We start from the raw sequence: 15,021 nt of genomic DNA, 5'->3' as shown, positions 1-15,021 counted from the left end.
CCCCTAACGCCCAACCTTTGAAAAAAAAAATCTTTCCATGCACATTGCGACATGGATGTGCCTCAAACCATGAGAGTGCATGGCACACTCAAGGGCTTTCCCATCGCCATTCTCATTAACATCGGATCCTCGCACAACTTTATATGCAAACAAGCCTCCAAAAAAGTGAAGTGCCCAGCCCAATCACATAAACCATTTTCCTACTTAAACCTCTACTTTCCCACTTTTGCTTCCTAATTTTCCTTAGGGGCTGAGCTGGTATCATTTGGCATCAAAGCAATTAGTTCGATTCTTGGATCAAGAATCAATAAAGAACCATGAGAGAGATCAATTAGATTGTGCAATCCGGCTTCAATTTCAGCGACCTACCACAAGAACCGATAAGAATCAAAGCATTTATACGATATGAAACAAAAAACAAGAAGATCGGCCAAAAAGTCATGTGAAGGAACACCAAATTTAACCTAAAGAACAAATTTTGGGATAAGATCTAGAAGATTCAAGTGAAGATCTACCGGTCAAACATCATCAAGAAGTTAATCGATTAATCTGGAGGTTAGCATTCCTAATTTTCGGCTAAAAGTTTGGAAGATTTGATTTGGATCATATGGTTTGAATTCCAAATCAGAGAGAGAAAGTTCAGATCTTGAAAACCATGCAAAAATCATGAGGGTCAAAAATTAAAATTGAAATCTTAACTGACCGGTAGCTAGTTCTCAGCATCCCAGCAAAAGAGTCAAGTTTCCGGTGAATCTATCCCAAAATGTGGTCTGTTTGGCTACAAATTTGATCTAGGTCAATAGTTTGAAGTATCTAGAGACTCAAAGTTTGAAGAGATCTATTGTGGTTTAATACCAGATATAAAACAAAATTCAATTTTTGTCAAGGAATTTCCAGCAAGAATAAGCATTTTCTAGTTAATAGACAGAATTTTCTAGTAAACTTCCTCAGTCTATTTCAGAAGGTTCTAGTGATCAAACGGAGCTCAAATTTTTCTAGAGTGAGATTAAAGTGTCCACTTCACACTCAAATCAAGAATTGTAGAATTTGGAGTTCTTAAGTGAGATCTAGTTGGATTTCCAAATCTGGCAGTTTTTCGACAGGATTCAACAGAAAACCTAAGATCTACCAGTTGTATCAATTTTGGTTAAAATATAGGTGTGGTTGTTCTGAAATTTTGCACACACCTCTTTCACATACGTATCTTACTATGTCCCAAATTTGAACCTTGCTGGCTATGTCACACGGACACTCCATTTTGCCCTTTGTACCCATGTCGACATGTGTGTCCCCGTGTCGACACACCATTTTTACCCTGCGTACATACAAGTTTATGTTCAATTTATAATTTATAATTATATTTTCAGTTTATAACTTTATATTTTCAGTATATATTATATATTTTAGATACAGCATATACATTAGATTATTTGCATATGCAAAATGGACTCCAGGTGGTGAAGATCCAATCTGAGGTTGGGAATCTGCCAGAACCATAACTGTTGTGACAGTGGTGCTATACTGTTCCGTAAGCTGTAAAAAAATCAGGAATATAGAATCCGAAAAGTACTTCAAATTAGACCCATGAATCATGTGAATTGATGGTCAGAAGTGAGAGATATGTTCATTGAAAAATCAGTATTTTTCTACTATTAATTTTAGTTTTTTTCTGCAACTTTGAGTCCTGAATTTTGGCTTAACTTGCAAGAACAACTGAGAACATTCCGCTCAGTGAAAATCAATGAAAATTGAAAAGGTGTTAACTCTGTGTGTCGACTGAGTGCAGATAAATTTTTCTGATCATCTGAATTGTCGTTTGGGAGAACATACCAAGTTTCTGAAGTCTGTTTTCAGGGACTGTGGTAAACTGCATTCTATTCGCCGATGACAGTTTGTGGAAAATTGTTAACTTCACTTGAAATTTTTGCTATACACTAAATTAAAAGTTCCACTTGATAGATCTTGTGGTTGTTTGGAAAAAAATCGGCACAGAAGCAGAAAACAGTAGTACAGAAATTTTTCAAAGCAGTTAGTAATTGATGGCGTACTTAAGAAGTGATGATTACCGATTCGCTTAAATTGATATGAATTTGAAATGGATCGTGTTCACCATTAGATGGATAGGGCAAGACCTGACATCAATGGAAATCGATAATATAATTGAAGTAATCCAAGCACTGTATGCCGACATTGAGAAGCAGTTAGAGGGAGGAAAGCATATTGTGGTCATTGAGATCCTAAGAGCACTTCAGAAGAAATTAGAAGACATGCATTGGGCTCTATCCAGGGTGCCTGACTTAGGGCATAGACCATTTGTTTTGATAGTTGAGGAAGATCGGGTCTGTTTGAAGGAAGTCTTAGAGACCTATCAAGCTTGATGTGAAGAGCAAGAAGGCAAGCTAGAAGCCGAAGTTTAAGCAGAGTCTTCCTTATGTCCTATTGAAAATACACATATAAATTTATATAATTCATGCGATGTAATATGGCATGAAGAACATACATGTAAAAAGATGTAGGACACTATAGTGGAAGATGAAAAGACCAGAGAAGAAAGCAAAGAAGAGGAAAGAAATGAAGAGGTGATATCAAGCTCTTCTTCTCAAGGCAGAAAAGGGTGATGCACTCACTAATGAAATCAATAAGAGTGTGAAGCCAACTACACCAATTAAGGAATGAGTGACTAGTGAGACTATTTAACAAATCCTATTCAAGGCAAAGTTGGCCTCATGTATTGAAAATAAAGCAAGTGAGAGTTCATCAACATCAGAATCACACCAAAAATAAAATGGAAAATAATCACAAAGCCTAGAACCTAAAGGGGATTCACATACTTGGGTACAGTGTCAACATGCAATTTGGATAGAAGGCACCAGAGCATAGGAGACCAAACTTGAATTATCCCAAAAGAAGGCGACTTGATATTATGAAGCCATCAAAGCCAAGGTTGCCAACAAACAAAGTGTAAGAATGGATGTATTCTCCCATGCCTTTCATGGATTCTCACCTTGGAGGTGGGAGTTACTTGGAAGAGGATCAGTAAGAATTCTCAATTTTGGGGGAGTAAGCGGATAGTATAGTTTAGTAGAACTACATATGATGTATTTGTTTTGTATTTTTTAGATTGGGGGAAAACTCATGTACATGTAATTGGGAAATTCCTTGTAATTTGGGATAAAATTGTAAAGGGGTGAAAATCTCATGTAATGGGGAGGACCTTAAATAGCAATGAGTAAGGAAGCTACAAGAAGACCCAAAGAAAATGAAGACTAAGAAGGACCAGCCCAACAGCACCTCACACTACACAAGCCTTGTGGACAAGGCTATTCAAAGTGTGGTGGATTGATACCAACCCCAAGGGAGGATGGTTCATGAGTAGGACAACCCACTTGGCTAGCCAGGCTCACCTAGGATCAAAGCAGTTGGTAATCCTTTGTAATTAGGTTTGGGTCAACCAAGATGTAAGGAATTGGGTCAAATGTACTTGAGTTGATAATAAAGCTATGAGAGGAAGGGCAAAATGGTCATTTCATGTAGGTGATGGCGCCTACAAATATGGAACATGCCTCTTATTTATATCAATCTTTGATCAATAATAGAATTGACTCATTGAGTCTTGGCCTCTCTAGCTTGATAGAGTGGATTGGCTCTAGTTAGGATCTCCCTAACTAGAGATACGCTCAAGCACTAGATCCCCTACCTTCTAGTGTTTGGGATTTCCCTACACCTCTTCACCCTTTCCCACACCTTCCCTAGCCATTCCCACTCTTTTCCCTTTCATTTCCCCACTTTTTCATACTAGCTGGTCCCCTACCTCAACCATTTTCCTACATAAACCTCCACTTTCCCACTTTTACTTTCTAATTTTCCTACCTAAGGGGTTGGGCTGGTATCAGAGAGGCATGCCTGTAGGTGAGAGTACCCTTCTTCATCTTCGAGCATGAGGGTGAGGGTGAGATTAAGAGAGAGAGAGAGGGTTAAACTGTCGCTGCACGTAGCCAAAGGCAGCTTAGTCGCCGGCTAGGTGGCCTAGTCAGCAAAATTGGTACCTTTTCAAGTACCCACCTAGGAATTGCAAAGCCTAGTTGTTTTGCTTATGCTTAGGCTGACTAGATGCCTAGTCAATGCTTATGACTACATACAATCTAATAACCAAAAACCAAAAGTGGTAAAGTCGATACATTATGATAAAGGACTTGAAGCTCAAAACCAAAGGAGTATACCCTTGAGCATAGTTTCAGGGATATGGGCACCTGTATCTTGTGTCTCGTAAGATGCAGCACCATATGTTACTATACAACCTGTGAAAAGGTGTATACTATGATACACCACCTTGTTATCAGAATTGAGATTTTCCAGCACCTTTCTTTCGTGATATATTGGCTATTTTCATTGGGCTTTTTTGGTCCACAAGGGTCAAACTTAGGGCCTTGCAACTATCTCACTGGTTACTCCAATAATGAGTTTGGCATAAAAAAAGGTTATTGCACACTAGATGCAAGCAAACAAAGGTGACTTGTCAACCTAGTTCACCACTTCTTGCCAATGTTTTTTTTTTAACATTTTCAATGGAAGACATGAGAAACTTTGTTGATCCAGAAAACATTTGATAATGATGAAACATTTTCAATAGATCCTTCTAGTGTTTGGGATTTCCCTACACCTCTTCACCCTAACTAGAAATATGCTCAACCTAGGCACCGCACCCACGTCACACCTGCACCCAGGCGGGTGCGACACTTGGACACAGCTTCCTTTGTGTTAGGTGAAGTCAACCACACTGAGGTCCATTTCTATCCAAAAGTAGATTCAGTTAGCCCTAATCAAGTCCATTTTTACCCATAATATATATATAAATACATAAATGCACACACATACACGTAGTGTTAACTTAAAACCGTTAAAAGATTTATATATATGTACCAGACTACCAATGTTGTGAAAAGCGTTGAGGAATAGCGAGGCGCTCCACCAAACACCGAGGTGAGGCGTAGCCGCTTAAGCCTCAAAAAAATGAAAACTTTTAAAAAATTATAAAAAAATATCTAAAAATACAAATAAATAAAGAAATGCTTTATTGATGAAATAACAACCACTAAGAAATACAAAATCTCAAATAAGTACTAAAAAATATGAGATTAACATATAAAAGTAACTAAAACTGATTATATAACTGGAAAATATATGAGATAAACCAATAAAAGTTAAAATATACTAAGAAACCGATTAGATAACTGAAATAACTGGAAAATATATGAAATTAACCTACAAAAGTTAAAATACATGAGATTATTCTAAAAAATATGAGATTAACATATAAAAGTAACTAAAAAACTGATTACATAACCGGAAAATATATGAGATTAACCAACAAAAGTTAAAATATACTAAGAAACTAATTACATAACTGAAATAACTGGAAAATATATGAGATTAACCTACAAAAGTTAAAACGTATTAGATTATTCTAAAAAATATGAGATTAACATATAAAAGTAACTAAAAAACTGATTACATAACTGAAAAATATGTGAGATTAACCAACAAAAGTTAAAATATACTAAGAAACTGATTACATAACTGAAATAACTGAAAAATATATGAGATTAGCCTACAAAAATCTTGTTGATTATGTCTTAGAAATCTTGTTGTACAAAAAAAAAATTTGTGTGCCTCACGCCTCAGGTTTGCTCCTTGAGGCACAGAGGGCCGCGCCTCAAGGCGAGGCACGTTTTTTATAACACTGATTTGTACCCTCCCCGCACCCCCCGCACCCAAGTTTTTTTAAAGTGCCGCATTGCAGCATCAGCACCCGCACCTATGTGACATAGCAACATGGTAATCATGAGGAGATAAAAGAAAAAGAAGAAGATGGTGATGACTACAAGCCAAGATGATGAGGAAACATTCCACTCCTTGGCTTGGGGTTTGAGAAAATAGAGAGAAGTTTTACTAGATCAGGGTCAAAAAACATCTCAGTTCAGTTCTTAGAGACATCATGTTGATTGTATTGTCATTCACCAGATGTTCGCTATAAGTTTTTTATTGTTGTAGATCTGATGAGCTCAACATTTTCTTTGGTTGATCATTTTTGTTTATATATTTACTAGATAGGCCCTCCCAGCCCTATAAGATAACTTAACATGAGAATCATAAACATATTGATAAATTTAAAACATTGTAAAATATTTTCACTTTATGACCATTAAAAAGAGAGACAGAGCCGGTTTGGAGAGAGAGTCCTCATTTTATGCCTATTAAGAAGAGGGAGGAGAGAGAGAGAGAGAGAGCAATTGTAAATAGTAATTAATTTTTTTAAAAATTACAATGTGCCATGTAAGTAACACTTTCTTTTCTATGAAAACTCTATACAAATGCCCTTACAAATTATTAATTACATTCTCAACTCACATGGCAAGAATGTCAATCTATGTCACAGGGATGCGGACAACCCAACCCTGGGTGCGGTCAACGCACCCAAGGTCATTTTGGTCCATTTTTGGATTTTTTTTTTAAAATTTGCCCTATGAAATGGGTTGCCGAATTTTAAAAAATCTTGGGGGGGGGGGGAGGCTGCCCCCTATAACCCCCCGCCAAGGGGGGCCCCCGACCCCCACCCGCTGACCGCACAGTGGGACCCGCGCCGGGGGGAACCCCCGGTCTCTCTCTCTCTCTCTCTCTCTCTCTCTCTCTCTCTCTCTCTCTCTCTCTCTCTCTCTCTCTCTCTCTCTATATATATATATATATATATATATATATATATTTATTTATTTATTTATTTTATTTATTTTATTTTTTTTGCCGCACACCCGCACCCATGTGACATAGATGTCAATCAATAAAAAGTTATAAAGCATCCAATTTTTTTGCACCTGATGCCCTTGCTTTTGGGTTTATAATATTTAAGATTACTAACTCTGAAATATTATCATTCACCATATGTCGTTTGCTATAAGTTCTTTTATTGTTGTAGAAGTGATAAGTGGACATTTTCTTTGGTTGATGATTCTTGTTTATCTATTTACTAACTCTACCCTGAAGTCTATTTACTTTATCTATGGCAATGTCAAACTAACAAACATATAAATGATTAAATTCTATAGAATCAAAGACAATGAAATTTAGGCATTTATTTAGCTTCAGGTATATCACAAAGTGTCATCGTCCAATTTCCTCAAACTAGTTAACCTAGGTGAAAAGTGGGATGTCCAACTTAGCATCTATTATATGGTCACTTAGGTCAGTTTTAGCATCAAAACTACCACAAGTATGCAATAACTTAACACATGTTTTCACTCCCATTTCTGGTGATAACAGAATGTGATTGTAAGTCTTTTAACACTTATTTGAGTCTAAAGTTCTAAACTATGCTCAGCAGGATTGTAAAATGCATTTTTCTATTATCATGTTTTTCTCCACATAAGAAAGCTTCTTCTTTTTCAAGTATAATTCAAACATTACCGGAATAAAAAAGTTCAAGAAAACTGCAGGTATATCAAACGATTCAAACCAGAATAGTGTGACCCAAGCACATTATATTTCTGAAATCACTCATAAATTTGTGTCCATCTTTAATGACTATATAAGTGAATAATAAATAGTCAATGTAACAAGACAACAAAAACCCCAAAGAAAAAATAAGAAAATATGCAAAAAAAAAATTATCCAAGCCCCAGAAATAAGAAAATATATAAAAATAATTATGCAAGTGCCTTTAGTAATAATGAATTACTCTCACATAGGTGTAGGCCTACAGAAATTTCCCAGCCAAATATAAAGAATACTCATAGCACATACCAGCCTACCAGGGACAAGAAAACACAAAACTCTTTCAGGTCTTGTTATTTCTGACATCATTCGCTTTTCAAGTTGTGCAATATCAAGCCTCAACTTATGATATTCGGCAAGTTCAACCTGCAGAAGAGAACCAACAACATTTACATAAAAATCCAAACCATGTTGGACATACACACACAAGCACAAACAGCCATTGCCAACAAATAAACTTTACCTCACTAGATGCATCGAGTGCAGCAGCTTCTGCTTCAAGCTTAGAAACCCTTTGTCCAATATCTGGTAAGGCCTGAATCATAAGAACATATCATTTCCAGTATCATTTCATGAATCACAGGAACAGACAATTGCCAATGTTGTGCCCCATGTAAACTCTAAAGACACAAATAAAGAATACAACAATCACCTTTTCATACTGAAATTGATGAAAAGAATTTTTTATAACATGCTCAGCAGTGAATTGCCCCTCAGCGCGGCTCATTAGATTGAGAATTGTGTAATAGCTCAGCCTAAATGTACTAACAAGAGGTGCAGGTTTTCCAAGAACCATGTCCTTGAGAGTATTCATTTCCATCTGTAACATAAACATAAAAGAAACAATTACTATCGGGGATTCAGCTAGCATCAAGATCAAATCTCCCACGACTTAGCTGCAGTAATCATCTGGTGCTGCAATGAAAAGCAGAACAAGTGGCTCCAAGATAACAAGCTAAAATGCAATATAGTCAAATACGACCATCTAAAGCATAGTATCAGGGTAAAGAATAAAGGCCCAATGCACACTGATTAAGACTTAATTACTGAAAATTTAGATGTCAACTGTCAAGCTGTTTTACTCTTCTTTTCTACTAGAAACATTTTGAAATATAAAATTTAAATTCTGAAGCTCTCAAAAGGAAAAGTTAATTCTTGAACCATTCCCTAACACTTTTAAATTCGGTGATTAGCTTGAGGGTAACAATGGATTTCAATGCATTTCAAATGGCTTGGTCAAGACTTAGTTGGACAGAGCAGACTGTGTAGACGCACTTGGAGAAAATACAAGAGTCCAGCCAAGATGACGAAGCACTAACCAAGCCAGCCAAGATGACCCGGCATCAGTATTTGAGTCAAAATTTTGATCTGACCCATTCAAATCAGTCACAAGTCAAGACCGACCATGAATATTATGTTCTGGACCTATGTCACAGGGATTTGGCAAGCAGGGTGCCGCACCCGCATCAATGTGACGCGACTCGGGTGAGGGTGCGGGTGCGGCTCCCGGTGCGGTCAACGCACCCAGGGTCATAAATGTCCAACCCTAGATCCGAAAAAAAAATACGATGAAAGGGGTTGGGCGGGGGATTAGGGCAAAAAATTAACTGTTTTTTTTTATTTCATTAGTGTTAACTGTTAAAAATTATATATATATATATACCCTCCCGCACCCAAAGCTTTTTTAAAGTGCCGCATCACCGCACCCACACCCGCACCTATGTGACATAGTTCTGGAATAATTTTAAATTATAAAAAGAGATGAACAAACTCAATACCACCTGCTCATCTATCATTATAATGCAAATGCCACGATCGTCTTTGCCCCGACGTCCAGCCCTCCCACTCATCTGGCAGCATGAATATAAAGTCAAACACATTAATAACTTCAAGATCATGAGGATAATGAAAAGGAATAAAAGATGAAGTAGCATTGACTATAATCAGAGTCACCTGTATATATTCACCAGAAGAAATGTATCGATTACTGTCACCATCCCATTTCTTGACAGATGTGAAAACAACAGTTTTTGCTGGCATATTTAAACCCATAGCAAACTACATCACATGAAAAAACAAAGCTCAGCTTTTGTAAAGAAAAGTTTTTAGCTTGATTCTGTTTTGATGGGGGTTTTCTTTTTGTTTCAGATGAAAAACTTTTCCTACACGTTTATTAGAAAATAAAAAATAAAGTTAAGCACTGCAATAAAGAAGATGCTAGCTATGTCACATGGACTCGGCTAGGGGGTCGACGCACCCGCGTCGACATGCCCCGACATGGGTGCGGCTTCGGACACGGGTCGGACACGGCCAACCAAGTGTCGGACTCGGTCAATGCACCGGGGCTGAGTCCGTCCACATTTTGGACTCGGTCAATTTGACCGAGTCTATTTTTGTCCATTTTTAGGGCAAAAAACTAAAAAAAATGGCTTTTTATATCTTTTTTTAAATATATATATATAGCCGAGTCTTATTATTGTTATATATATATATATATAGCTGTGTCCCCTAATGGGCACAACTTTGACCGAGTCTTATTATTGTTATATATATATATATATATATATATAGCCGAGTCCCCGTGTCCAAAATTTTTTAAATTGCGCCGCACCCATGTGACATAGGATGCTAGCATATAAAAGTCCCCCAAAATGGCAACTGCACAAACTACATAAGATCATTATCTTACAGTTTCAGTGGCAAAAAGAGCCTTCACAAGGCCTTCCTGGAAAAGAAGCTCCACCAACTCTTTAATGACTGGAAGTAAGCCAGAATGGTGTACAGCAATGCCCCGTTGAAGAAGTGGCAGCATCAATTTAATTGCAGGTAAGTCCCTGTCTTCTTCATTTAGACAAAGTATTGCACTGTTAAAAACCTGTTCAACATCTTCCTTTTCTTCTTTGGTATTGAAATCAAGCTTAGACATGGACATAGCATGTTGTTCGCATTCTCTCCGGCTGAAACTAAAAATAATCACTGGTTGAAATTTCCGCTCCATAATCATCTGGTGATATGAACATGGAACAACCCAGTAAAAAATATTTAAAAAAAAATCCATAAATAAATTAGAAACTAGATACATTTAGAAGCGTACAAAGTAATTGGAACACAAATCTAAAAAACATGAAAAACAGAAAATTTTATGCTACAAGATAATTTGCAAACTTTTATTCACTTGCCTAATACAATTAAAGAAAAGTGTATGCAAAGAAATATATTCTAATGGAATAACATGAACTCAGAGACAGACTCCTGCTACAATACCATAAAATCATAACCAATTACTGTAAATTCTGTACAGAAGACAAAATCCAATTTAAATTTTTAAATTTACAGAGAAACCTATACTCCATATTCCGTTAGAAAAAGCCCTCATTTTTTTCAAAATACCAGCAAGTTGTGGTAAAGGCCTAATGAGAACTTCTTAGTGCTGTTAGTGCTTGCATCCAAATGCTTGAGATAACAATGTGTGACCGTGAACCTCCCAAATAGATCAATCGGTAGAAAAAGAAAATTTGAAAGTACAGGAAAAAAATTGTATGTTGGCAGAAGATGACATTCATAAAGCTCGGGAATGAAAAAGTTCACTGCTCACACTCAGAATTTGTGTTTTATGATGAACAATCCCCTGAGTTGAAAGATTTTTTATGAATCCATCAAGGATTAAACAGACCTTTTCCTGATTAGGTGCACTGGTTCCAAAATAAAAAAATTACAGTCAAGCTCTTGAAGAGAAGTTCTGGCCCAAGAACACATAGCTCATAAATGAATTTACCGAATTTCATCAAACCACCAAATTAGATGGTTAATAACCACTTTTTCTCCATTTTAAGCCTTTCAATCACATACGAAGGTTACAACAATTTTTCCACTTGAAGCCACAAAATAAGCTAATAACCAAAACCAGATTAATCCACCCATATCCCCACTTAACCAAGAAAATCCAAGACATGAAGTGCAAACTAAGGCCATGACATCTCGTCCAACTCATAGTTGCCAGAGCAGGAATCAGAAATTGGAAGCGCAATGAGGAAGCAGTCATTTCAATTTTTTACAGGAGCAGGAATTGAGTAGGAAGAAGCATGAGAAATCGTTTAGAAAATGATATAAAAATTCATATAAAATATTGATAAATTTGATGAAGAAAAGAAGAACAGTTTGAGAAAATGAAGATCACTGTCAAGAACTATATTGTTCTTTTAGAAAATCTCTATAGACCATTTAGACGAGAATACACACCAAACATTAAAAAAAGTACAAAATATTCAAAAAAACAATCTTAATAAGCTTACTATCTCCACTAGAAACAATAAAGCATGTGTGCAACAATTTATGCATACTTACACATATATTACAACATGGCAGCAATAAATGAATATGCTAAGAATAGTTCTTTTTTTTTATTAGCAGAATAGAAGTTCTTTTATGTATCCATAGATGTAAAATGATATCCAATGTCAAACTAAAGTAGAAAATCATAATTCACACAAAACATTCAAAAAGGTACAAAATACTAAAAAAAACATCTTAGTAAGCTTACTCTCTCCACTAGAAACAATAAAGAGTGTGTGCAACAATTTATGCATGCTTTATCACATATTACAAATCTAGGAAACTTCAACTAAGTCTAACAACATAAGTTAGCTACTACATGACAGAAATAAATGAATTGCTAAGAATAGAAGTTCTTTCTTTCTAGATTAGCAGAATAGTTCTTTTATGTATCCATACCTGTAAAATGATATCCAATGCCAAACTAAAGTAGAAAATCATGATTCTTTTATATTGACAAACTTACGAAGCAATAACAAAACATATTTTACATTATCTCAAATTTTGCAAAAATAATCTTACATCCAAATAGTGTTGTATTTATATCACTATACTTTTACAAAAAAATCAAACATCCAAATAGTGTTATGACTTGGAATCTGTCACATGGATACAACTGAGGATACGGGGATAAGACCATTTTTATGAAGTTACCAATATAACTTGTATATATAAGGAGATACAGAACGGGAGTGAAAATGCAATATCCGTGTGACATAGCTTGGAATCCAGATTCCCATGACTAAGAATCGGGAATGAGGATTCCTACTTTCTCCAAGGGACTCAGGTACTATCATTCAAGCATAATGTATAAAACCTTAAAATGGTTTCTCCACTCTTTTCTATTCCATCAGGACAAGGATGCTGCCAAGCCAGTGAAAGAAACCAGCTAGAAATAACTTGTGATCTTGGATGATTGCATGTCCTACTTCCCAAAGAAGGAACCTGAAGTCTATTTATAGCCGCAAGCAGGTGTTAAAATGGGAACAGAAGCCACCTGCTTTCAGAACATCAATGTACGCAAATCTTTGGTGTCCCAAGACAACACTAACAAAGTAAAAGTACAATTTGTCTACGACTGCTTCATCCACATATGGCTCAGTAACAAGCAATCAGATAACACTATCATCATTATCGTTTTATAAATGGCTCTCATGGGTATAAAAAGTTCAAGAGTAATTCTTGCCACACAAACATGCTTATCTGGGTCCATGAATGAAAGGTCTGGACTCTGGAAACATTTCAAAAAAATGTCCAACAATATTATAATAAACCAACTGCTCATTTCAATATTTCTAAAAAATGATAGGGGAAAGGTTAAAACCATTCTTCCCCTCTCAATAATATTATGAAGGCATCCTTTATGCAAGAACATCAGTATAAATGCATAGTGTATCTATATAGGTTATAGGGTTAAGAAACCAAATCCACAGGAAAAAAGAAAAATAGCCACAGAAATGTGGTTAAAGAGACCATCTAAAAATAAAAAATAAACAAAAAATCACCATTCTTATGTTGTTAGATAACATGTTGAGATCAGATGAATTTCTTAAAGGCTCAAACAATTTATCCATATTCTTTTAATGTAATAATGGGCACTTGTCCTTCCATTTCAAATGCACCCAACCATCAAGTCCACGTGGTGGCATCAAAGGGAGATACTATGTTGTATATGTCGACATATATATTATCTATACAGTCCATCACATTTGCATGATCAGAGTCAGCTACAAATATTTTAAAATCTAAGTTGCTCAGGCACTGATATGTGTGTCAGTGTCAAACACAAGCACACAAAGTGTCAGACACGTTTAATGTTGCACAATTTCAGACAAAAGACATGAATATATATAGAGCAAATACTAGAGGCACTCAAGGGTTCCAAACGAGGTTACCAGACTAGGAAGCGGAAGCGCAAAACAAAACAAGAAGCGGAAGCGAGAAGCAATATATTTTAAAATTTACAAGAAGTGGGAAGCGAGGAATCAATTTAAAAGCAAAATAGGAATAAAAAAAGAAGTGATATGAGATTGAGTGTAAAGCAAAATACTAATCAAAGGAGAAGGGGAATAAAAACTAAAATAAGTATGACTATTCTTAAATTTTGTGATTGTGTAGTGCAAGAATTAAATTTTTCTCAACATCTAAAAATGATGATTGCCAATTTAAAGAAAGTATATGAGAAGTGAGTGGGAAGCGTGAAAGGAAGCATATGGAAAACATGAAAAGAAGCGCATAGGAATCATGTAGGGAAACAGGGAAGAAATGTGTGGGAATAACGTATGGGAAGCACATGAACCTATGATTTTTAGCTCAATAGTTCCATATAATTTGGTGCCTTCAAAGGCACCAAATATTTACCCATATATAATAATGATAGGGTACTCCCGAAGCACCTACTCCTTGATTACAGCCATTGGGTCTTTACAGATCCAACCGTGATAACGAGAGTTAAATGTTGCATGTCTTCCATTATTGTTGCTGGAAACTAAAGAAAATGAAAGGGTGATAGACGGTTTCCAAACCTGAACATTAAATGAGTTATTGTTTTTGGGCAAGTCTCTCTTTCTCTTTTCTTTTATGCGTTCATAAAGGATGGTGCATGCCATGCGATGATATCACGATATATATATAAATTTCCAATATTTTGAAAATATCATGATATTTTACCTTTAATATTTTTTTTCCATCATATCGCGATAGTATCATGAAATTTTCAAAATATTGTTGATATATGTGACTATGGTAGATACCTATGTAAGCATGACATGCATATGTCATGGATGAACCGACACTATGTACATGATGACAAAAACAAGTCAGACTCCATGGACGATGCTCTATCATGTATGCTATGTACAGGTTGACAAACCTATGCCAACTCTGTTTTATCTTTCTAAAAAACCTCTATGACAATGGCATGTGCACATACTTGTGTGAGTATACCATGCATCCATGTCAATCATTCACGCATTAATGCATGGAGAGAGAGTTACCAAAATCCAAGAGCTCATTTAATTTTCAATGTTGGAAACCGTCCACCTCTCTCAATTTGTTCTTTTAGTTTCCAGCAAAATAAACAAAAACACGCAATATTTAACTCTATTTATAACCATTGGATCTGTTAAGGGAGTGTGTGCTCTA

At 36.0% G+C, this 15,021-nt stretch overlaps 1 protein-coding gene across 1 annotated transcript in view; it reads right to left on the bottom strand.

Moving 5' to 3' along the window:
• Nucleotides 1-15,021, bottom strand: part of HEN2 (RNA helicase, ATP-dependent, SK12/DOB1 protein) — a 63,531-nt gene that overhangs the window by 35,135 nt on the left and 13,375 nt on the right. Inside the window, exons 2-7 of the mRNA XM_089988629.1 lie at nt 10,235-10,549; nt 9,499-9,603; nt 9,327-9,395; nt 8,198-8,365; nt 8,009-8,080; nt 7,795-7,911 (exon numbers count right to left, since the gene is read on the bottom strand). Coding sequence (XP_089844755.1) covers nt 7,795-7,911; nt 8,009-8,080; nt 8,198-8,365; nt 9,327-9,395; nt 9,499-9,603; nt 10,235-10,549 — 846 coding nt within the window. The remainder of the gene's footprint in view (nt 1-7,794; nt 7,912-8,008; nt 8,081-8,197; nt 8,366-9,326; nt 9,396-9,498; nt 9,604-10,234; nt 10,550-15,021) is intronic.

The sequence above is a fragment of the Nuphar pumila genome, chromosome 15 (assembly GCF_984573655.1).
Source record: "Nuphar pumila chromosome 15, dmNupPumi1.hap1.1, whole genome shotgun sequence".
Taxonomy (NCBI): Eukaryota; Viridiplantae; Streptophyta; class Magnoliopsida; order Nymphaeales; family Nymphaeaceae; genus Nuphar; species Nuphar pumila.
Note: the sequence above shows the minus strand (reverse complement) of the source record. Positions and strands in the feature narration are given on the sequence as shown.